The sequence below is a fragment of the Lotus japonicus genome, chromosome 3, assembly GCF_012489685.1.
Source record: "Lotus japonicus ecotype B-129 chromosome 3, LjGifu_v1.2".
Taxonomy (NCBI): domain Eukaryota; kingdom Viridiplantae; phylum Streptophyta; class Magnoliopsida; order Fabales; family Fabaceae; genus Lotus; species Lotus japonicus.
The window spans coordinates 12,860,979-12,885,921 of record NC_080043.1 but is presented as its reverse complement, the minus strand read 5'-3'; the positions used below and the strand labels follow the sequence as shown (position 1 = coordinate 12,885,921).

Genomic DNA, 24,943 nt, shown 5'->3' with positions numbered 1-24,943 from the left:
CATGTTTTTTCCAAAGCTCCAAAGACTTGACCACCTTCTTAGGAAACATGCTAACATAAATGGCCACTAAATAATTTACGCAACCAAATAGTTACTTCACTTATTTGTTCTTATCTTCATAAAAAAAAGATATTGATCCTTATACAACCACGTCAAACATTTGACAAATGTGACAAATGTTTATACTTTATATAATAATATTCCTGAAATCAAAGCTTCCAATCCAAAGCACCAACCTCTCATAAACAATGTTGATCATAACACATAGTGATGGTAGCAGCAGCAGAAAAATGCTCTGCCTCTATCTATGGATATTCTTCACCATCAATTTTTCATCCCTCTTCTGCTTTTCTACTAGCCAGAACAACACAACAACAGATGTTCCACTTGATTACAGATACGCATGTTTGGATCAATCTTCATCTCCTCCATCCACTACATACCAAACAAACCTCAACAACTTGTTATCTTCACTCTCCTCTGATTCTGCTACAAGCAATGGTTTTGGAAACAGAACTCTAGGCAATGATCAAACCAACATGGTTTATGGACTTTATCTTTGTCGCGGTGACGCGAACGCCACCCTTTGTCACTCATGTGTGCAAAACTCCAGCAGATTGTTGAGGCATCACTGCCCCAATAACACTTCAGCTATTCTTTGGTACCCCTATTGCCTCGTGAGGTACTCAAACCAGAACTTCTTTGGCAAACTCGAGATAAGGCCGCGGGTTCCGATGTTTGACGCCAAGCAGAATGATACTAGTGCTGGAGAGTTTGATGGTGATGCGAGGATTTTGATGAATGGTTTGATTCAAATGGGATCGGAGGCGCCGTTGATGTTTGGGACACACATGTTTAATATAAATGGGACTCAGAGAAGGTATGGTTGGGTGCAGTGCAGTAGGGATATTACTAGTGAGGAGTGCAGGACATGTTTGAGTTATATGCTTGAGGATGTTGAGAATTGTTGTGAGAAGAAGAAGGTGTGGCGTGTGTTTTCTCCTAGTTGTATCGTCATGTATGAGACTCAGCCATTCTTTTTGAATGATACTGCACCTCAGCAAGGTATGGATAATTTACTTCCTCAATCTTTGAATTTAATTACCTCATTCTATTTACTAAGATCTATAAGATTGAAAGAGTGAAAATTGACATGCTTGAAATTTGAATTGATGTTTAAGGAATTTTACTTCAATACATCATATATACTATAGATTCCCTCAACAACCCTACTTAAAGCATATCAAACCTGAATGCCATTAAAAAATCAAGTGATGATAATGTAATAGGTAACAAATTGCATTCCTATACGTATTGCATACTAATATTATGGTTTTAATTTGCGGTCCACAACCGCGATTGCAGCCACAATTTGCATTAGAAAATTTCTAGTCATCACAATTGCGTGCAACCGCATCCGTCGCATCTATCCATAATTTTCCGCAAAACTGCAATTTAAAACCATGCCTATACATGTAGTGCATTCCGGTTAAAAATTGTTCACGCAATGAACCAAGAAATCGAGCTAGGTCTAATTGAATAATCTAGCTCAGCCTTCGCTACAGAGATGAGCATCATTTCTTTGATTGTTTTCCTTTCCTCTTATACATGTAGCCTCATAAATGACTACCCGATCTTTTATAATGTATCTCCTATACATTTATTGACTATAAAACACCTTCCTGATTTTTTAGGCAATCCTCTACATTATTGTCGCGATGTTGTCCCACGTCTCCCTACCTATGGCCGACCTGTGGAGGGAGATGCTCAGTCGTCCATCATACCGGTCCTCTCAGAAAGTGTTTAGAAGCACCAATTAATTTTATTTTAATTTTTTTGTTGTAAAGAGGTCCAAGGGAGGGAATCAAGTAGTTCTCCAAGGACTTGTGTGGTTGTGCGTTGTGCCTCTTGAGCTAAAACCCTTTGGGATGCATGTTAACTTTAGTTATGTATTTGTTTGCATCTCCTATTTTAAGCTAAGTAGAAAAGAAAGGCAAACTCCTCAGAAAGTCATTTTTGCAAGGCCTAAATAAGCTATGTTTCCACTTTACTCAACATTTTTCACAAATGCAGCTCGTTATTCTGTCTTGTCAATGCAGCCAAAGAAGAGGGTAACACAAAGTGGTGGATTATAATTATCATTGTTGTAATTGGAACTCTTGGAGTAGCTCTATTGGCTTTCAGCACTTACTACTACTTCTGGTGCTTCAAACGGAAAAAGGGTAAGCTCTAAGCTTCTAACTCCTAACAGTTATTTAAGCTGAGGCTATCAATTAACTTTTGTTTATGTTTGATGATTTCCATTGTCAGATAAACAAGCTATGCAAGAAAATGGCCTATATCCAATGTTTTCCAGAGATCAAGATGACAATGGAGATAGTGTGAATTCTGACCTACCTATGATACCTCTGAGTACTATTCTAAAAAGTACTGATAATTTTTCTGATGCATATAAATTGGGGAAAGGTGGATTTGGCCCTGTCTACAAGGTAACAATTTAGCATTGCATTTGTTTGTTTGAGCTCTCCTCTTGCAAATTGTTGCTCAAATGTGAAAAATGTTGTAGGCTGTTTTGCCAGATGGAAGGCTAGTTGCTATTAAAAGGCTCTCAAAAACTTCTGTTCAAGGTATAGAGGAATTCAAGAATGAAGTGATGTTGATTGCGAAATTGCAGCACCGGAACCTTGTGAGACTGTTGACTTGCTGCATTGACCAAAATGAAAAGCTGCTTATCTATGAATACATGCCAAATTCAAGCCTTGATTTTCACCTATTTGGTATGACTCAAACCATGACAATATAGCCTTTCACTTTTCTCTTTATTGTAGTTGTAGAACCAGTAAACCATTTGATTGAATATATTAATACATAAACATGCACAGACACATGGAGACCGCGATCCTCTCATGTGAACCTTCCTCATTTACGAAGAGAGATAGACACAAGGTTTCAACTAACATTGTCATCTGACATAAAAGGTTCCTAATCCATGCACACAAAGTATATAGCTTTCTAGAACTTGAGTTATATTTGGTACAGAGCATATCCCATTTGCCTGTGGATCAACAATATTAAATTCGTTAACAACCACATGGAGAAGAAAAAGGCTTCCTTAGGATGATATAGTAGATCATTTGTCATGGGACTTTGGTGCAAGGAAATCTCTTTTCTTGATTGCTATAGTATCCTACCCAATAGAAAGGAAACTAGTATTCTGAGACATGGTTAGATATTAAAGGCAAGACCTCTTTCATCACTACCTTTTCATACAGAAAAATCTGTAATTTGAACTCAGTACACACCCGTAAGAGACCAAGACATCTTCAAGGATGATAAGTGTTGAGAAGTCTCGCATGAACTAGTGATAAGAGTATGACTAAGTGAGTCTTTGCATAGAGTAGAACAATTCTCAGTTTCTCACCACTAAGCTAACTTCTTTTAGGGTAGAGTTAGACTTAGTCCTAAATCTAAAATGGTATTAGAGTCTATCCTAGATATGTTTATTGAAACACCCTTAAATGAAACACTTTTAGATGTCCAGTCCTGAAAACTGATATTTATCCCTGAGCGAGAGGAGTGTGCATTGAAAAGTCTCACTTTGGCTAGAGATATAAGATATGGCTAAATAAGTTCTTATATGGGCTAAAGCAATGATCACCCCTGAACTAACTTTTTGGCCTACAGTTAGGCCTAGGCTGAATTATAAGAATAAAATCGAGGTTAAATTTTCAAAGTTGGTGTCTGATCATAAGCAAAAATATATTTATGGTTACTACTTTGTTTTCAGTCTACTTTCGCAGAATTACACTGATTTATATTTTTCCATCAGATATGGTGAAGGGTGCAGAACTGGATTGGAAACATCGAACAAACATTATTAATGGGATTGCTAAAGGGCTCCTATATCTTCATGAGGACTCTAGACTCAGGGTTATTCACAGAGACCTAAAAGCTAGCAATATTCTATTAGATCATGAAATGAATCCAAAAATCTCGGACTTTGGACTAGCAAGAACATTTGGAGGAGACCAGGGGCAAGCAAATACAATCAGAATTGTGGGAACTTAGTATGTATTAATAACTTTGCTTTATTTCAATTCAAAAATAATGATAGCATGCGTGAATCAACTTCTCTTTGCTCATAATCAACTCTGACACTCAGAAGCTACTCGCATTAGCTTCTCTAGATAATTGATTTTAACTTTAAAATCAATTATAGAAAGACTTCCAAACATGCATTGAGTATGATTTACCACATAGAACCACATTTAATGAATTGATATTCAACCTTCTTTTGAGCAGTGGATACATGGCTCCAGAATATGCTATGGAAGGCTTGTTTTCAGTGAAATCAGATGTTTTCAGCTTTGGTGTTCTTTTGCTAGAGATCATAAGTGGAAAAAAGAACAGCAAGTTCTACCTTTCAGAGAATGCCCAAAGCCTTCTAATATATGTAAGCTTCCTAACTTAAGCTAGCATTCATTTTGATTAAAAATTGCTTTTTAACTAAAACCAAACATATTTACTATTACAGGCATGGAACCTTTGGTGTGAAAGCAAATGTTTGGAAATGATGGACCCATTGATTGAAAAATCATGTGTACCTAGTGAAATTCTGAAGTGCATACACATTGCACTGTTGTGTGTGCAAGAAGATGCAGCAGATAGACCTACAATGTCAAGTGTCGTTCACATGCTTGTAAGTGACACAGTGACTCTCCCCTGCCCCACACGCCCTGCATTTTCTGTTGGAAGGGCTGTCTTAGAACGAGGGTCTTCATCAAATACTGCTTACTCTGTCAATGATGTAACGGTCACCGATGTGATTCCTAGGTGATCAACACAATTGAACATTCTTTTCTTCTTACATTTTGTAGGGTGTAGGAAATGTGTGTATTTCAGTTACTCGAAACACAGAAAGTAATGTTTAGGAACAAGAGTTTTCTTGTAAACGGTTGTCTTGGAGAGTATATGCTTATAGGCTAAAAGCCCCGTTGGGGTGGAATTTTTTTGTATGTTTCGAAATTTTTAAATTCTAAAACTAGTTTTCATTTTTTTTTTTTTTCAGTTTTAAAAAGTTGTTGTTAACTTTGTAAATTCGCGATAGTCAGCACCCTTGTAAGATATATTCTACCAGCATTATCAGCATTATTTCAACTTGGTATAGTATATCATGTGTAGTGATGGAGGTTGGAGACCATGGTAGAGCGTGCCAGTGGTGGTGCGAGAGGAGGGTATTGGGTGGTTGTTGTATACGATATGTGTAACAATGATGGTCGTGGTGGATATTACCGGTTGGTGGTGGTGGTGGCAACAAAGGTGGTAGAGATGGATGTTAGCTAATGGTGGTTTAGACGATGTTTTCAATGTTTCTTTGGCTGTATATACACTCTTGGTATTGTGAGTTTGTATAGGGTACAACTCGGGCCTTTGGACACTTAGTTTTTTTCCCTCAACAACACACACTTTTCCGGCATTTTCAGCCATATACCGAAACAAGGGTGCAATCCACCAAAAGCATCCTCTTGCACCAATGCATCCTCTTTAGTGAAATGAACTAATCATTTGTAAGTAACTAATGTGATATAGATAGGACATTCCTTGGTTGATTTAATGGATAGGAATTTAGTCTGCTTCGCTTAGAAACTGTTACAGTTAAAACAGCTAGTGTTAGTTTCAGTCCTTTTTCCTTTATTTTGTTATGTTGGTTTATTTTAAAGAGGCCATTCGTGGTGTTGCTGATAATATATATGCAAGCAGGGTGATTATTTCGTAATGATACAATGTTAGTACTGGATTATGCAATTAAAAACAAACAGAAACTACATCTACAATTTTAGGATTGTAACCTGAAACAAGAAAATGCTTCTCTCATGTAGAGGAGGCTGTCCGGTTTGTTATGATACATAGTTGTACAATCCAGGTATTTTCGTAGTAAAATGTTTTACCATGTTAATTAACTCCACTACCTAGGACAAATATTTGACATAGTTACTTCATTAACAGAAGGATCCTCAGAAGCTTTTGATGTTGATTCTTCTTCCCTGATCTTTCTACCAACTGAAAATGCAGGATGATTAGGGTTGGGAAGTGACATTGTGTCACTTGCCAGCATGACAACAACCATGGACATGGTTGGTCTATCTCCTGCATCCTCTTGTACACACAACAAACCAATGTGTATGATTTTCTTAACTTCATTAGCTATGTATGTCTTCTCTAGCATTGGATCTAACAGTTCTAAGCTTTTTCCTTCACACAAAAGTCTCCAACTCTGCATCCAAATATGAATATTTAGTAACTCTACTTCAAACACATGCATCTCAATTTCTTAATGATATGAGAGCAAGGAAACTTACATATATGAGTAGACTCTGGCCATGTTCTGCAAGATAGAATCCACTGTTTCTTTTCCCACAAATGATTTCTAGTAAAAGAACTCCAAAGCTGAAAACATCAGATTTCACTGAATACAACCCTTCCATAGCATACTCTGGAGACATGTATCCACTGTTTAAAATAGAGCACTATTAATTCATCAATAAAAAATTGTAATAAATTAGGTATTAATGTGTCATGAAAATAAGAAGTTTTCCACAACACATACTAAGTTCCCATAATTCTTATTGTATTTTCCCGAGTCTGTCCATTTTCAAAGGCCCTTGCCAATCCAAAATCTGAAATTTTGGGATTCATCTCTTGATCCAGGAGAACATTGCTAGCTTTCAAATCTCTATGGATTACTCTTAGTCTAGAGTCTTCATGAAGGTACAGAAGTCCTTTTGCAATTCCATTGATAATGCTCAGCCGTAACTTCCAATCTAGTTGCTTTCGTTTTTCATCATCTGACAATTAAGCAAGTGACAGAAAAGTTTTTGACATTGGAAAATATGGAGTAAAGAATAAAGGACAAGTAACAAACTTGTGCCTGTAATTTGTGTTTTTGAGGAAAACAGTGTCAGAGAAAAGTATCACTCTCTCTTTCCTTCTTTTTTTCCCTAATTAAGTTTCCTTGAAGAATTCTTATTCAATGTCTTACTCCATTTTTTCTTCAAAAATGCAAAATGTGGGAGTATCAATACTTCGAAGGCTGTCAAATAACCTGTCTTTGTTTCTACTACATCATATAAATGGTTCAGCTCTGAAAGACATAGGAAAAATAGTTATATATAGAAAATTCAATTTTCTCAATGAAGTTCTCCCTCTAAACTCTTCCCACCACATAGCAATACCATCTTGATCCTTGTTGTTAATCTCTAGACTTGTGTAAACAATATGTTGGAACATGAGAAGAAAATGCAAAATAATAAAGCCATCAAGTTTAGTTAAAACTTACTGAACAAGTGAGAGTCGAGGCTAGAATTTGGCATGTACTCATATACAAGCAACTTTTCATTTTCCTCAATGCAACAACCCAAGAGTTTAACAAGGTTCCTGTGTTGCAATTTCGCTATAAAGATTACTTCATTTTTGAACTCCACTAAACCTTGACCAGATGTTTGAGACAGCCTTTTGACAGCAACTTCTATTCCATCTTGTAAATTACCCTGAAATAAAAGGAAAAATTACATATTGCAACTAATATTTGGAGCCTAATAGAAAAAATATACAATCTTTGATTTACATATAATTCAATGATACCTTATAAACAGGGCCAAATCCACCTTCTCCTAGTTTACAAGACTCTGAAAAGTTGTTAGTGCTTTGCCGAATCCAAATTAGAGGAATTATAGGAAGGTCTGAAATCAGTGACTCCTCTCTTTGATTATGTCCATGAAATGAAATAGGAATGGTCTCTGCTGATTGCAGTACATCTAATAAGGAAACTTGAGAGTTAGTATTTTGCTTTATTGCCTGGGGTGTGTGTGTAATGAGCTAAGACAACTCTAAACATGTGTGTAAGTTTACCTTTGCTTGAAAGATACCGTCTCCACGAGTAGTAGATACAACAACTTAGTAGAGCTAGTGCCATAAACACACTGACTATGATTATGATGATCGAGGTTCTTGACTTACTTGTATCTCCTTGTGTGGCTGCAAGTGCAACAATAGAAAAGTTGAACATACCAATAGTGCTTTTCACTTTTATGCCAAATTCATTTTACAAACACATATATCAAAGGATGAGAAATGGTATCAATACATTTTGTAGTCATGCTTTTTCTCATCATACTGTTATCAATACACTATTATTAGCTGAATTTTATGCGAATCCCACCAACTAAATTTAGGGAAATGCACGATCAACTACCCTCCCCTATGTGATAAAAATGGGCATTGAATAATTATGTTTAATAGAGACAAGATAGAAGAGTAACATGGTAGATTTTAATGTGCAAATCCTCTTCAATGTGAGAAGAAAAAACCATGAGACCTAGTCCTGATAAAAGATCTCCATTATTGAAATGGGATTACAGTACAATGGTTTTTGACGATGCAAACCTATCCATTTTCCCTCTCTACAAAGGAATCTATCTTTTTCTCAAAGAGGACACTCTCTCTATCTCAGACGATTACAAAAAATGATTATTATATGATCTTAGTCAGTTACTAACGATTTTTGTTAGTATCTGTGAATAAAACTATACCAAACATAAAAGACTTTCACTAGGGAAGCATAATACAACTTAGATACTACTATATACTGACATACTCTAGTCAAACACCTTGAGTTTTCTCCTTAAATAAGTGAAACGAATTGGTGTGAGAGGCTTAGTCAAAATATTAACATACTAATGTTCTGTTGGTATATGAGTGAATATAACTATATAAGTGACTTGTTGAGAACCTTAACGAAGAATGAATCCAAGTCCATATATTTAGTCCTATAGTGTAGGAATAGATCATGGGAAAGGGAGATTGTACTATGTTGCCATAATGAATTGTAGGGGTTTTGGGTTTAGTCGTAAACTATTAGTAATAATGATATCATTGACATAAACTATGACAAATAGCATTGTTAGAACTCATGTAGCTTGAAAAAAAAGGAACCATATTTGCTTTCCTCGAAACCAAGGCTTAGAAAACTAAGTTCCTAGGGTCTGTTTAAGGCCACAAAGAGCTTTGTAAAGTTTCCAAACTTGGGATGCAAAAAAACCCATTTGTAGCCAATTGCATGGAAATTAGGGGGTAACGGCACTAGAGACCAGATGTTAGTTTTTCATTAGTGTAATTCATCTTTCATTGTTGCATACCACTTAGGATTAGCAAGGACCAGTGTAACACTAGTTGGTTTCATCTCATGTAAGTAACCGTGCAGGGGATAGTCTAGGCTATCTCAACAATAAGCCTGTGATTACATCTCATGTAAGTAACCGTGCAGGGGATAGTCTAGGCTATCCACTTGTCGTTATTGTCCGCTATTTGCCACTATAGCGCCGCAATAGCATTATTTGGGCTTGCTGCTGCGCTACGCTATCCGCCATTAACTACCCTGAGGTAAATAGCATTACTCAATGTTTTGTATAGGATGGTAGGAAGGAAATACTAGGAGTAGTCAATATAATTCATATTCTTAGAGAATGTCATTTTGTGGCTGATTACCTTGCAAAGAAAAGTCGCAAGGAGGAAGACTAGTGGGTTTGTATAAACTATGTTTCTTTTCATGAATAAAAGGTCTCCATCGTTGGAAAAAAAACAAAATTGTAGTCATAAAATTCTACTTATTGAATATCTTCATATTTTTATCCTTAACCTTTAGTTCAGATAGTCAGATCCTAGGAATTGACATGAATGATTTTCCATCAAACAAAGCAAGTGGGATCATGACTATCTGCCAGTGTTATCAGACTCGGACCGGTGATCGACTCGGTCGAGGTACTGGGTCAATGAGTCAATGGTTCAACCACTGGGTCACTGGTTGAACCGTTTAACTCGGTCGATACTAAAAAAATTAAAAAAAATTCATAATACCATAATAAAATGTCACAAAATACCATACACACAAAAGCAATAAGGAATTTTTTACCACAACAAAATGTCACAACTCACAAATAACTAAAATAAGTTTTAAACATCATCAAACAACATCGATTTTACGCTTTAATCACAACAAAAAGCGTATAAACAAGTTTAAAACAGAATCAACAACTAAGATCTTGTACATCATAAGCTAACAAATGATATATACACATGAAACAACTTGTATATAATCCAGTTTCTGATTCATGCTAGCTAAAAGGATTATCAATTTTTCAATTTTTTACAACACCAAAGCTTGTTATTCATATTCTTTAATTTGTCCTCAAAGAAACGACAAGAAGACTTTGCAAAGAAATTATATAGAACAACTTGACTCATTCTATATTAAAAAATTAAAAGAATTAATAATACTAACTAACATTAATTAATAACTTCATAATAAAAACACACAAATAATTATTTTAACTTATTGTTAAATAACGTTTTTGAAACAATTGTTAAATAACGTTAAGAAATAGTTATTGTTAAATTACTTAAATATATATATATAAGTAATTATTATAATGGTTGGGTTGTGTTTTAGTTATTTTGTGTAACACTAATTTCGTTCAAAAAAAAAAAACTGATGTTTACTTGTTAAAGATTTGTATAGTATTATTTTTGTTTATATAAATATAATTAATTGTAACCATTATATCAAAACACTTGTCTAGCCTAGTGGTAAGGTTCACAGCATTGAATCTTGAGGGAATGGGTTTGAATCCAAGCTAGACTCTTTTTCAAATTTTTTTCGCAACTAATAAATGCTAAGAAAAAAAAGGGCTCTGTTCAAAAAAAAATACAGGGGAAAAAAAAGGCCCGTTAATACAGGGAAAAAAAAGGCCCGTTCTAAGAACAAAAAAGGTAAAAAAAATACAGGCCCGTTCTAAGAAAAAAAAAGGTGCTCTGTTAAAAAAAAAGGCCGGTTCAACCGAGACCGGCCGAGTCTCCGGTTTAATCATAAAAACCGGCCGAGTTGACCGGTTCACACCGGGCGGCTTGCATGGCCGATCCAATGCTCGGCTCGAACCGGTCTAGGGTCCGGTTCCCGGTTCAACCGGTCGAACCGGCCGGTTCGAGCCGAGTTTTATAACACTGCTATCTGCAGTTGTTCATGAACTCAGGTTCAGCCTTAGAAATATAGTGTTTTTTTTATGATAGAATAAATTTAAAATAAACAAATCTGACAAGACACTAGAAGCACAAAGTCAAAGTGTATATCAGTAGTAGCTTCTGCCGGCCAGCCAATTAATTTCACCTAATCTTTGACGTAACTTAGAATTAATTGAAAGTTGAAGATACATTAAAATATCAAATGAATTATTAAGTTGAAAATACATTAGAGCTAATTTATTTTCTAAAAGATTACATTAATTATCCTGATAGTTAGTTCAAATGGTAAGAGCTAGGGGAACATAAGAGCTGTGTGCAGGGACGGAGGAAGGGCATACTCCAGTCACCCCCAAATTTGCAAATTTTATAACCAATACTCATATAAAAATAATTTTTAGCACCACCCACTTTTATCCGGTAGGTAAAGTAGAGTACTAGAAGACTTTTCTATTGTTTTTTCCTCCCAACTTATGTTCCACACCACACATTTCTCTTTCATTTATCATTTCTCCTTCTTTCTTGGTGGCCACAATTTCATTTTTTTTTGTTTTTTACTTAGCTTACAGACAACAAACACAAACAAATTATCTGTTTCTCTACATATCTTCTTTCAATTCATTGCAAATTCGTTCATGGTGTTGGCTTTCTACCCGTACTCATGGTTTCCTTTCCTCCTTTTTTGAATGGTGCACAAATCTATCTTATGTCTACACTCTAAGGGTATCTAATGGTGGGGTCTGTTGTGTAGCTTGGGTTGGTTGTCCTTCTTATGACAGTGGCAATCGATCTCTTTGGTTTGAAGGTCGGCTGGGTGTAGCTTTGAAGCGTTGTGATTTTTTATTTTGTTGGTCAAGGGGTTTATTGCCTTGCTGCTGTCTCCTAGTCTTTTGATCAGTAGCTTGGTTCTATTTTATCAGTTCTTTCATCTAAATTGGCCTAGGTGCTGATGTTAGCTTTTATTTCCTTATAATTCTTACTCTTGTATTCGGGTTTACCACTCCTTGAGCTTATTCGAATCAATGACCTACTTTTTCTACTATCTTTAGAGAGGGCACATGCAACTAATGTTTTTTTGTCAAGTATGATATTTTGTTCTTATCAAAATGCTTATGAGCTGGTTAGTATTTATTATACTCAAACTAATTATACATTTCTCATGCTTATAAAAAATTGCTAGATTTATATGATTTTTTACACATGCTTAATGAGAAAAATTAAAATTTTCTTATAAATTACATTTCTACAAATCTTCGTCACCCCCTTACGAGATTTCTGCCTCCGCCCCTGGCTGTGTGGGGGTTAAAGATTCAGGCTAATTTACTAACATTACTAACAACTAACATTTACATATAAAAACAAAATTAGTGCAGAGCCAAGAAAACATAATAGCAACTTGAAAAAATGTTGAACAATTAATATGCTACATCCTACATGTACCTGGACTAGGCAAAGGAGAAAAAGTTTGATCAGTAAGCTGGTAGAACATGAAATCGTCATACTTTATCAAACAGCTTGGAGCCAAAATCTGCCACCCCTTCTTTGTCCCACAACATTTAGGAACTTTTCCTAACATTTCCTCCAAACAATCACTGCACTCCTCCTTAGTAATGTCCCTACTACACTGCACAAATGCATACCTTTCCTCAGAGTGGCTCAAATTGAACTCCCCCCTTGCATACAACTTGTTGGTCTCCACAGTGGCTTCTCTAACCAAACTCTGCATATACTCCTCTGCTTTCTGAGGCTCCGTTGGGTCAGTAATGTTCTTGGTGCCCAAAATTTGCCATGATGGGTTTGTTGTAAGGTTCCCAAAGAAATTATGGTTGGAGTACCTAGAGACAGGAACAAAATCAGAAAAAAATTATAGTAAGGGAGTGAAAATATAACATATTAAGTAGAATTTTTTTTAGGAGACAAATATAATACTTGGTTCGTCACTGACCTGAGGATGCAGAAGTTGAACCACATCACAGCAGAAGCTCTGTTGGGACAGCGCTGAAGAACATCTGAGGCTGCATTGGAGACACAGAACTGGCAGAATGATCCTGTTACATCACCCCTGCAGTCATAGAGGCCATAAACAGCATCAGCAGTATTGGTTCCTATGCTGGTATGGTTATACCCTTTGCTTGTGGTGGCATCAGATGAGAGCAAGGAGAGGAGTTTTTCAAGGTTGGTTTTGTATGCAGGGGTCAGGGCTTGTTCTGTTGAGTTGTGGCAGTCATCACCTACATAGTTTGGGGACTGTGTAGTTGCTGTGGTGAAAAGGGTCATGAAGCCAAGAAATATAAGGGTGAGTTTTGTTGGCACCATTATTTGGTAATGAAATGGTTGTCATAGCAGTGTGTTTTAGTTGGAACTCCTCAACCAAAAACTGAAGGTATTAAATTCACCGTGTTGATCAAGTCAATTAATTGCCATATTGTGATAAGTTAAGAAAGCAACACTTTGACTGTCAAATGAATTATTTCAAGGAGCGGGCCAGTGTATGATTACTCATCTCTCACATTAATTAGAATATTAATTACTTGAAGCTCATGAATACACTCTAGGTGCATTAGGTTCAAATGAGGGGACTGGAGTGGAGGGGGATGTAAGGGAAAGAAAGAGATGAGAGATTTTAAATTTTATATCATTTGATTAAGAGGAGGGGAGGAAGGAATAATGATTCATAGACATAGAAATAGAAATAGTAGAAACACCCCAAACACCCCTTTTTTCCTGCGGATTTGGCCAAATAATACACTGAACTAACCACCTAAATACACATGACTAACCATAAAGCACATAACCGTGTAAAGTTGAAATTCCTAAATTAGGGATTTGGCCAAATAATACACTGAACTAACCACCTAAATACACATGACTAACCATAAAGCACAGAACCGTGTAAAGTTGAAATTCCTAAATTAGGGATTTGGCCAAATAATACACTGAACTAACCACCTAAATACACATGACTAACCATAAAACACAGAACCGTGTAAAATTGAATTTAGGAATTTCAACTGAGTTTACACGGTTATGTGCTTTATGGTTAGTCATGTGTATTTAGGTGGTTAGTTCAGTGTATTATTTGGCCAAATCCGCAGGAAAAAAGGGTGTTTGGGGTGTTTCTACTATTCCTATGTCTATGAATCATTATTCGGGGAGGAAGAGGAGATGAAATACTTTCTTTCATATTTGGTTCATGAGGGGAGGGGAGGAGAGGAGAGAAATTTTAAAATTATATTACATCTATTGCCCTTAATTTTACTGAGAAACTAAACCTGAGGAGGGTCATTTTTGTCCATCAATTTTTTTTTCTTTAAATCCCCACATTTTTTTAGGAGAGACGAAATTAAGTAGGAGGGGTTTTTTGCCCCTCTATTCTTCTTCCCCTCATTCTAAAAATTGAACCAAATATAATAACTTAAAAGAAAAGTCATCCTCTCCCCTCTGATTCCCTCCAACCAAACATTATGTAAGCAATCTCATTGATCAGAAAAGGGGAAAAAAGTCAAAGTGCACTTCATTATCCATAATTTGCCTCTCGTGTTGATATCAAAATATTTCATTAAAACACGGTTAGGTATGGTATGACTTTGTTGAAAGTTTTAATTTATCTGAACTTACAAAATTTATTTCTAGGGTGAGGATTAGAGCTCCACTAAAACTATGTTGTGTCTTGTTCTCGTACATGTTTCAAGACCATATACTTTTTTTTGAAGCAAAATAATTATATTGATGAGGAAAATGTTAAGGATATACAATCCTCTTCAATAGCGATAAAAAAACCAGCAAAGTCGAAGGCGACCACCCCAAAAATAAAGCAACAACCAACCTCGAAAAGCACCAACGAAGAGACAAAAGCCCCAAAGCATAAACCAACAGCCCTCAAAGACCCTAGAACCATCCTATAACCAAAACTCACCCTTTACTACCCTAAGGACACCTACTCACATTTATTTGGGCTGCAATCATACACCATGCTTAAGCGCTTCCCCAAAAAGATGGCACTCATCGCTTTGGTCAAAACACCATAAGGTTCCTACAGCTCCAACGACAACACCATCAGTTCTCTCCCTGTCGGCTCCGCATCAACATCAACATTGGTTGTCGCAATCCCACTGAAGCTCTCAATATGGCTCTTCTTCATTCTTCCCCCTTTCTCAACTTTCTTGGGTCTTCTCTTAGCCCTATAGGTTCTCGCTTGATCTCAAGATAAAAAAACGCAAGGAGCGACTTTTTTACCTAGATAGTGTAATTTGGAAGGTTTATTACCAAAGTAGAGCAACTTTTTTTTATTTACAAGTTTAGTGTAAATCGTCAATGATATTTGCGATATCAACTTTTTTTTTTTTGATTTTTTCCAAAATCGCCAGTTCCATCGGCGATACTCAATATTTTTTTCCTGACACTTTGCGACGGAAATCTAATCCGTCACAAAGTCCAAGTGAATAAAAGAAAATGATATAGTGACGGAATGTGGAGAAAGAAGTTTTCCGTCGCAAAGTGTACTCCGTCACTAATTACTTTGCGACGGTTTCGCTCCCAACGTTCCGTCGCTAAATATTATTCTTTTAACTAGGATTTTGGGACGAATAAACTTAGTCGCAAAATTTTTTTCACTACTAACTTTGCGACAGATATCTTCTTTCTTCACATTCCGTCGCTATTTCTTTTTCATTATTCATTAGGATTTTGTGACGGATTATATTTCCGTCGCAAAAATGTCAGGAAAAAAAAAATAACGAGTATCGCCAATGGAAGTGGAGATTTTGGAGGAAAAAAAATAAAAAATAAAGTGATATCGCCAATGAGATTGGCGATATGCACTAAACTGGTAAATAAAAAAAAAGTTGCTCCATTTTGGTAATAAATTTTTCAAATTGCACCATGTAGGTAAAAAAGTCCCCTCCAAAGGAGAGGCAGGGGCGGCACACCCCTCAAAAAACCCAGAATCACGGGAAACCCCCAGAGAAAAAGAAATGGGACCGACACAAGGTGGCCTTCTAGGAACATAGCAACAAGGGATGAAATCTCCACAAGGTGACCTTCCAGTCACAGAGTAACAAAGAACATCATTGAGTTTGTCACCGAGAAGGCCTATTTGCTCGGAGCTTGCTTTCCTTCGCCATAGTGACCCTGCAAATAGGAAAACAAATTTCTGGAAAGAGCACTGAGGTAAGGAAGCTTAGGGCCAGCGAGAAACCACTAAAGAGGCAAAAAATCATCGTTTCTTCATCCTCGAAAAAGGCATCGGGTGTCGATAATCGAGGCGATCTTGGATGTCATCGACAAAAAGGGTGAAAATTGATCCGAGAGGAACACTATTCTTTTTTCTCCGAACCGAGTCATCATCATCACTCGTTGTTTCACCATTAAGCGGAACACCTTTCTCCTTACTAAAAAAGAAAAGAGTCAAAAAGACTAGAATATCCCCAGGTCACCATAGTTAAACACTTCCTCTTTTAAGTAAGTGGTTGGAGGTTCGATTTTCTACTCTGTGAAAAAAAACTCTTTGTCTAACCTCTTACTCCCTCCATTCCTATTTAACTGTCCGAGAAGAGAAGAAACGCACATATTAAGGAGTGCAATTAATTTTGTTGGTTTTCATAAAAGTAGTATTTGTTTTTCATTTTTACCCTTTAGATTGCATTTTATCTTTCTTCATTTATTGTTCTAATAAGGGTATTAGTTGTAAAAACATCATTTAATACTCTCTTGAAATGCTAAATGGACAGTTAAATATAAACAAATTATTTTTCTCAAAGTGGACAGATAAATAGGAACGGAGGGAGTACTATTAATTAGTGCCCTAATTGTGAGGTATATAATTAATCTTACAAGTACCGATTGTGGGAAGACTTTAGTTAAAAAGTTGATTCAAATAAGATTTAAGATTAAAAGATAAAAAAAAATATTATCGTTTTGTTAAAGATTTTTTTTAAATCGGATAAGATATTTAAAATACAAAAATCAAACCACTCATACTGATTTAATTTAATTATAATATTTTAAAAATTAACCATTATACTATCGAGTTATTATACTTAAATTTTTCGGTATAAAGGTTTCTTGACTTCTCAATATACATATGATATATTTAAAAAACATATATATTAGTAATATTTGACATTTTATTTTTTAAGAAAATGTATGTAAACCTGTCATAATTTCATCTCTCAAAATTATTTCATAATCTACGTTCATGCGCTGATTTACTCCAATGTAAAGTGATGTTTTACACTCCTCTATAGAGGAATGGAGGTTGAGAGCGAAGGCTTGGGAGAGCAAAACGTGCTACCGGTCGGAAGGCCACCAGTGACTGAAGGACGGAAGCCAACCTTCAAAGTGAAGGTGCTAGGGGCCAGTGGCGGAGCCACTTTGGGGCAGGGGAGGGCCAGGCCCTCCCAAGGTTCATTCATATTTGTATATATATATAACATTGCAGAATTGCAGTGTTTGACATTTAAGATGCTTTGGCCCAATGGTTGTGTTACTTGTCTTGTAGCCTGTCTAAACTGGGTTCGATCCTCACCTCAGCTGTTTTTTTTATTAATTTTCAAAAGGTTTCATTTTTCACAAGTATTTAACAATGTTTGGTGTGTTTTCTCTTAAAGCTTTAAGGTTTTATTTAGATATACTTTTGTGTACTTATTTTCTCTACTATTAAAAATTTGTTTTAGCCTTCATGTACATTATTTTACTTATTACTTAGTAACTTTAATGCTATAACTAGATATTATACCCGTGCGTTGCACGATACTTACAATATTTTTTAACATGATATAAAAATTATTTTAGTTTAACTAAATTAAAATTAAAATATTTTATTATAAATTAAAAAATTGTGTTAAGACATTTCAATAAATATTATTACAATTATTTTTGTATAAATAATTAATATTATTCAAATTTATTTATTAGCATAGAAATAATTTTAACAATTAGAATTTTCATTTATTTCATAATATGAAAAATTATTAAGTTTATTTAAAATATTTAAACTACGTAAAAAATGTTAAATAATAAGTGTTTAATGTCATGAAATAAGTTTTGATATCATTTTTTATACTTTTTATCTCGAAAGTCATTCACAATGACATGTCAAGACTAAGAAGAATAAATTAATTTTAACTTTTTGAATTATAATAAGTGATAACTTAAATAGCCTTTGAAAAAAAAATTCCTAAAATATTATCTTATGAATTTAGTTTTTTCAACTTATTTGGTTTGCGAATGTTTTCTCACATCCGATAGTCATGAGACTAATCCTTGAGGTTCTACGACCACGTTAAGTAAATAGGCCAGACCTCTCACAACAACATTTATTCAGTTTTGGCTATTATTATTTTTCTCTATTATTCTTCCTCGAGTGATTAAATACCTTTTAACTTGCATTTTTTCAATTTTAAAATATTTGATCCATACTATTTGTTATTAAATATTTTTAATTTTTAATTTTTAATATTTTTTTTTGACAACAAAAGATGAATAATATTAATAGCAAAAGTTTCATGAGAACAACCCTCTCATGGATAAGAACTTGCCAAAGTAAAGACAAAACCTACAACTAGCGCCTGTGCCTCGTTAAAACCTCCCTAGGAAAAACCCATTGTGGGATAAAAAACCTTGGGTAGGAAAAAGAGTACACATAGCACTAGAAATCTTACATAAACACCAAAAGTCACCATAACATTTACCCATAGCACATTCCCTTTATTCAAGCACACCCCACCTAGTTAAAAATCCAAATCCACCCTGCTGTATGAGATAGAATAATAAACCAGCAAACTTAACACATCCATTAAGTATGAAACTATCCAAAAAAGAAACACGAGTTGCTCATATGCCTCCCCAAAGGAAACCAACGTAGCTCCTTGATTAGCTGAAACCTTTGTTGCTGCTAAATAAACAGACCAGAATTGCCCAAGTATCATGAGACATATTTTGAAGAAAAGTTCACAAAGACCCCAAAAAGCCAGCAATATCCATTCATGTCCTCCTTCATTATTCACAAACCTGCCAAAGCAAAATCTCCCCATCCCGTCCACTCTTGGCCAAGAAATCCGCCTGTTCATTTCCTTCGCGCAGTACGTGCTTTAGTTCCTTACAATTCACCTCAGATAGCAATATATCAATTCTGTCCATCAGTTGAAACAATCTCCAGGGCATGTTGTCCTCATTCTGTACCCAACCTATAGCCACCTCTGTATGTGGAATTGAAGCCCACAAAGCAATAAAATGCTGGTTCAGTAATCTCTGCTCAACTTGTAGCTCACTTTCACGCCATAACGAGATCAAGCCACCTGCACTGCCATTTGCTAGAGACACACAATAATTCATACCCAGAGCTTGAGCCCAAGAACTCAGACATTTTTTCCGACCTGCCCCTATTTTTGTTTCCTGAATAAGAACAACTCCTGGTTTCATATGAGATATATGTTTCTTGAGAACCCTTCGCTTCGAGGATCATCCTATGCCCCTCACATTCCAGATTATCCATGGACTCCCCATAAAACCAGTACCCACCAATACACAATAATTACAAGAAATTGGGATGATTTTGTCTGACCTGAAGCGCCAGCCTTTTTACCATCTCGCCATCATCACCGTCAAAAACCACACCCAATTTTTTGCCCAAGGACCATGCCTGTTGTGCCCAATTCACAGAATTTTCCACGCGAATACCCTCCTGTTCTGCTGTAGCTAAGACACGCGCTCCAGATGCCTTCTTGTTGCGGCTTCCCTTTGGCCTACCTCTCTTCGCCTTCGGTTTCTCTATTAATACCTCCTTGCGTTTTCCTTTTGATTGAGATACCTTCTTTCTGCCTCTTCTACGGTTTAAGTGATCAAAAATCTGTTCCTCCAACAAATCTGCATCATCCCCCAACAATCCAAGATCTGACCCGTCAAAAACACCCATAGTAGCCTCTTGTTTACAAATATCCAGCTCCTCACTACCAGCAGCCAGCCCACAATGATCAAGCCCATGAAGCGTTTTTTCTCTCCCCAAAAAATTATGTCTATCCCCTGGAGAGCGGGCCAACCCTTTTATTTTCCTAAGGGAGGAGGGTAAAAGTTGTTTTATTTTTGTCTCTGGGCCCGTAAACTGATCCTCAAATGGCTGGACCATGTTTATAATTGGCCCATTTTCCACATCAGTCATACCTGAAGGTATGAAAAACGGTAGAAAGGGGGGGGGGGTTTGAATAACGTTTTCAGTATAAAGCTTCAACCTTAAAGATTTTGACAAATCTTCCAAGAACTTTAAGTGCTAAAGATAAGAGATAGAAAAGCACACAAGGATTTTATCCTGGTTCACTTGATAAATCACTCAAGCTACTCCAGTCCACCCGTTAAGGTGATTTCTTCCTTCTTAGAATGAAGGCAATCCACTAATCAGGTAAGAGTTACAACTGCACTTGAAACCTACAAGTGACTAACAATTACACTGACTTAGCTCACACTAAGATTCACTCTCTTAGTCTTCTCTAGGATCCGATCAGCCTTGATCTCCTAAAGGAACTAAACAAACTGTTTATCAAAGAATTGTTTACAAGAGATTTGCTTCTAAAAAGCTAATAGTAAACTCAATGAATTTCAGATGAAAGAAAGCTTAGAAGAATTTGAGTATGTCTTGAGCGTATGTGAATTCTTCTAGCCGCTTCTTTCAGTCTTCAGCCTCTTTATATGCTCCAAGGATTAGGGTTGAGCGTTGCATGGAAAATGCTACCGTTGGAGGGCAGTTCTGGAAAATCCAGCTTCTGCTATGTCTGAGACTGTTAGGTAGGTCGTCAGGAAGGTACAGTTGCTTTTGTACTTGGATAGCGACTTGACCTTTAAACCTAGGAGACTTCTGATCAGGGGAATGCTTCATATTGGAACTTGTGAAGCCGGTTGATCAGAGTCAGAGGGAAAGCCCAGATCCTCTGACCATTGTTTCTTCTGATTCTGAACTCAGAGGGAAGAACATGGTCTTCAGAGTATCTTGCTTCTGGATAACAGAATTTCACTAATCAGCTTCTGGATCTTCAGAGTCTTCTACACCATCAGAATATCTGAGCCTTCAGTGTTTCTTGGTTATCAGACTTTCTGGATCTTCAGAACTTCTAGTGACTGAGTCCACATCAGAGTTTGTATAACTTCAGAACTTCTGAAGCTTTTCCACTGTTCATACTGAACATGGTGAATGCGAAAGCGTTGCTTGGGTCGCTCTTTATACACAGTGCTTCTGATTTGTGTGAGATTGAGTTGAGGTCAGAGCCTGTAAATAGCACACTCAGAAAAACACGTTAGAGTACCACAATTGTTCATATCAAAAGGTTAACTTGTAATCATCAAAACATAGAGTTGTACTACTAGATCAAAACTTGATCTTACAATCTCCCCCTTTTTGATGATGACAAAACTAAGATTTTTGATGAACAATTCTTAAACATTAAACTAAATTCACTCAGAGTTTAGGGATATAGAATAAGACTTATCCTGATGTGAATAGTTTATCTTGCTCATTCTGAATTCAAGTCACTGCTTGATTCTGAGCTTGGCTCCCCCTGAATCTAATACTTGATGAAAACATTAGTAAAGTCTAGATTCTGAGCTAAATGATATAAGAGTTCAGAGTGAAAAACTTATGACATAGATGAAAATCGAGTAATCAGAGCGCATAAGTAATCAGAGTCACGGACAAGGTATCAGAGTCTTGGGTATCAGAGTCAACTTAGAATCACTTCAGAAGAAGTGAAATGTATTCCTTGTATTTGCCCAGTGACACATCTATGGTCATGAAGGTGGAACTCTTAAATTCTCCAAAAGAAAAAAATAAATCACACTAACACATCTTACACATCAAAAACTGGGTTTACTCCCCCTTTTTGTCATAAGCAAAAAGCTTGGGGTGTGAAAAACTTAGCTTGAAGTACAGGGTACTCCCCCTTAGAGAAGGTCTAAGTTTAAAGAAAATGAAAACGATGCAAGAATCAGAGTTAGGCGAAATGAATAGAAGAGTTAATGCAAGAGAAGAACGTTTACCACCGGTCAAGGGAGTAAAGAGAAGGGTCAGTTACCAAGAACTTAACCTCGAGAAACTGTAGGAGCATTAACTTTCAGAGAGAAAGTGAAGCCTATATAAAGCGTTGGAGAGAAAGGTAAGCTTCACACCTCGAACAATTTTCAGGAAAGAAAAAAAAAATGGCATCATACATCGTAGCACTAGAAGAGCTGAGGAAGAAGGCCTTCGAGGAGGACTTGTTCCTTAACATCAGGCATCCAGAGGGTACAACGACCATCTCGGAGCTAACACGGACACTGCTGGAGGAGGACCTGCGTCCAGAGTTGAAGAGAGACTTGAGGGAATTTCTTGCCTTCGTGGAGGAGGTGCAAGAACTCAGCCGGCTTGAACTCAAGCTGCTGGAAGAAAAAGAGAGTTTGGAAGAGAAGCTCAAGACTGCAGAAGAGATTCTGGAGAGGGATGAGCTAAAGGACAGGCTCAACAACATCCAGCATGCACTGGAGCGTCTGGAGAAGGATAGGTCAGAGCAGCGCCAGGAGTGCAGAAGAATGAGGAGGGATCCTCCATTCTAGACTTTAGGGAAAGAATGTATGATGTAAAAATAAAGAGATTATGAATAAAAAGATTTTTGCAAACATATGTGACAAAAATATATATAGATATGCATAGATAATCACAAACGAACAAAGTAGAATAAATAAATAAAAAGAAACAGAAGTTAACAAAAATAAAACAACGTTAAAGAAAAAGAAAAGCGAGGAGATCCTAAAACTAGGGTTTATCAGTTCGACGCAGAAGTTCCATCATCATGTGCTTCATTTCAATTAGCATGGATTCATGAGTGTCAAGACGTTGTTCCATGATGTCGAGTCTGGACGAGCTTGACTGAGTAGAACCGGAAGGAACATTCTGAGCAGATTGAGGAGCTGGAATGGAAGCAGAAGCAGCAGGAGTAAACACTACTGGTGCAAGTGCTTGACATCTAAGGGCTTCAGCCTCAGCTTCAAGTCGTTCTGCCTCTAATCTGGCTTGTTCAGCTTGAGCTGCTGCTTGACGTGCAGCTTCTTCTGCTTGTTCTTTCTTTCTCTTAGCTTCTTCAATAGCTTCAAGAAGCTTATGTCTCTGTTCTTGTTCATGAAGAGCCACCCTTCTAGCAAACCTTTGCTTTGCAGCCTCAATCCTCTGACTTCCCTCTGCATGCAGGAGCTGCATCATAATTGGAACTTGAGCCACTAGCCAAGTGCCCAGATTGTTCCACTCATCAGCCACATGTTCAGCATTCTCGCTTAGGTCAGTCTGACCGTGCACATTGCGTAGCATCAAAGAGGCTTCATGATAGAAAATATTGATGCACTCAGAGAGAGATGTGGGTCGGAGGTGAGTGTAAGGAATTATGGAGAGGTTGGTTTCAGGAGAGGCTGGGTGATTGCTACTGTGAGCTTCAGAGGCACCTTGTGGAGAGCCAATGTTAAACATTTGAGCATTGGGTTCAGAGGTTCCAAGGTGAGGTTCTGAAGTTTCAACCAGAGGATGGGGTGATCTAACCGAGGATTGGTTAGACACAGATTGTTCTGGTTCAGGTTCTGGTTGAATAGGCTCTTGTTGGTCTGGGGCAGGGTGAGCTTGTTGAGCCAAAGGGTCTGCCTCATGTAAAGGATTGGCCAAGATAGGTTCATCTGGGTCAACTAGACGCTCAGGTCTAGGGCCAGGATATCTCCTAGGGCTTGGACAAGTGAGATAATACTCTTCTAAGGTAGACACCTTTTCTTTTCTGACCTCCATGAATTTTCTAATGGATTCAGAGTTATTGGAGGGAGAAGAGTCAGCAACATTGGTTGGGAAGGATACAGGTGTAAGGGCTGTGGAAGAGTCTGTATCCGTGGGTCTGAGAGCCCGACGTTCTGATGCTCTTGGGACAGAGTGATCAGAGGTTCTGGGTCCAGGTTCTGTTTGGGTAGGCTCTGGTTGTTCATGAATGATGGGTTCAGAAGTTAATGGGTTGTATGGAATGGTAATGGGAGAGGTTGGTTCATCTGACCTAGAGGGTTGGTTCTGGAGCAAATTCCAGAGAGGTGCTTCAGTAGGAGAAGGTTGAAAAAATGAAGACCTTGGGGAATGTGGTGGAGAGGTGGTTTGTGCAGCTGGTTGGGATTCAGGAATAGGAGTGAGGGGATTTGAAGAGTGTTTGAGCATGGCAGATATGGGGAGTGCATCAAATAAATTCAAATCATCATCAGAAGCAATTGCAGACTTACTTGAATGTGCTGATGATCTTGTCACTCTGGCAGGAGGTTCAGTCCTTCTGATCACTTCAGCAGCTGGTTCCACCCGAGTAGGCTTCACCACAATTCTAACCTGCTTCTTCTTCTTCTTAGGAGGACCATCCTCATTATCACCATCATCACCATCATCACCATCATCAGGCTTGCTGGTTTCATCTTGCTTTCTCTTGGATTGACCAGCCTTCTTCTTTTTGATCAGAGGGACATCTGATTCCTCAGAAGATTCTTCTAGGATCATCTTCCTCTGAACTTTCTTCTTGGGAGGAGAAGGAAACTCTGGAGCTGGCGGCAGTCTGCTGAAGAAATCATCGAGATCAATTTCGAATCCTTGAGCCCTTAGGTCTTCAACATAGCACCTAATGGCTTCAGGATTGTCTGCCTGTGTCCACAGAGGGTAGTCATTCAGAGGCATCCTTCTACTTCTGATCTCAGAAGATGTGTCTTCATGGGCAGGAGCAATCTTCTTCTTGATTAGGCCCATCTTCTTTAGAGAATTTGCCGTGAAGACATCACTGACAATGGTGGTCAGATCCTCTGTGCATCCAGCATTTATCAGATCTTGAATGAGGCCACTCTCAATGAAGAGATC

General features: G+C 37.2%; 2 protein-coding genes across 3 annotated transcripts; one reads left to right on the top strand and one right to left on the bottom strand.

Moving 5' to 3' along the window:
- The first annotated feature begins 212 nt into the window (after window positions 1-212).
- Window positions 213-5,061, top strand: LOC130743221 (cysteine-rich receptor-like protein kinase 10). The gene is made up of 7 exons (XM_057595362.1): window positions 213-1,065; window positions 2,100-2,222; window positions 2,311-2,489; window positions 2,567-2,777; window positions 3,830-4,067; window positions 4,303-4,453; window positions 4,535-5,061. The coding sequence occupies exons 1-7, from the start codon at window positions 249-251 to the stop codon at window positions 4,835-4,837; spliced, it is 2,022 nt and encodes a 673-aa protein (XP_057451345.1). The 5' UTR covers window positions 213-248; the 3' UTR covers window positions 4,838-5,061.
- A 744-nt stretch (window positions 5,062-5,805) lies between these two features.
- Window positions 5,806-13,455, bottom strand: LOC130743220 (cysteine-rich receptor-like protein kinase 10). Of its 2 annotated transcripts, XM_057595360.1 has the most exons (9): window positions 13,016-13,455; window positions 12,511-12,905; window positions 7,909-8,034; window positions 7,642-7,814; window positions 7,337-7,547; window positions 7,040-7,141; window positions 6,608-6,845; window positions 6,360-6,510; window positions 5,806-6,274 (listed from the first exon to the last, which is right to left on the bottom strand). In XM_057595360.1, the coding sequence occupies exons 1-9, from the start codon at window positions 13,384-13,386 to the stop codon at window positions 5,966-5,968; spliced, it is 2,076 nt and encodes a 691-aa protein (XP_057451343.1). In that variant the 5' UTR covers window positions 13,387-13,455; the 3' UTR covers window positions 5,806-5,965. The 2 variants fall into 2 exon arrangements, with proteins under 2 accessions (XP_057451343.1, XP_057451344.1); XM_057595361.1 differs by lacking the exon at window positions 7,040-7,141 and having other exon boundaries at window positions 13,016-13,453.
- Window positions 13,456-24,943: the final 11,488 nt, after the last annotated feature.

Excerpts from the sequence above, each read along its gene's own strand:
- LOC130743221 (XM_057595362.1), top strand. The coding sequence starts at position 249 with ATGTTGATCATAACACATAGTGATGGTAGCAGCAGCAGAAAAATGCTC. Across the intron at positions 2,490-2,566 it reads GATTTGGCCCTGTCTACAAG|GCTGTTTTGCCAGATGGAAG; the intron begins GTAACAATTTAG and ends AAAATGTTGTAG. Across the intron at positions 4,454-4,534 it reads CCCAAAGCCTTCTAATATAT|GCATGGAACCTTTGGTGTGA; the intron begins GTAAGCTTCCTA and ends TTACTATTACAG.
- LOC130743220 (XM_057595360.1), bottom strand. The coding sequence starts at position 13,386 with ATGGTGCCAACAAAACTCACCCTTATATTTCTTGGCTTCATGACCCTT. Across the intron at positions 12,906-13,015 it reads TTCAACTTCTGCATCCTCAG|GTACTCCAACCATAATTTCT; the intron begins GTCAGTGACGAA and ends TCCTGTCTCTAG. Across the intron at positions 8,035-12,510 it reads TTCTCCTTTGCCTAGTCCAG|CCACACAAGGAGATACAAGT; the intron begins GTACATGTAGGA and ends TTGCACTTGCAG.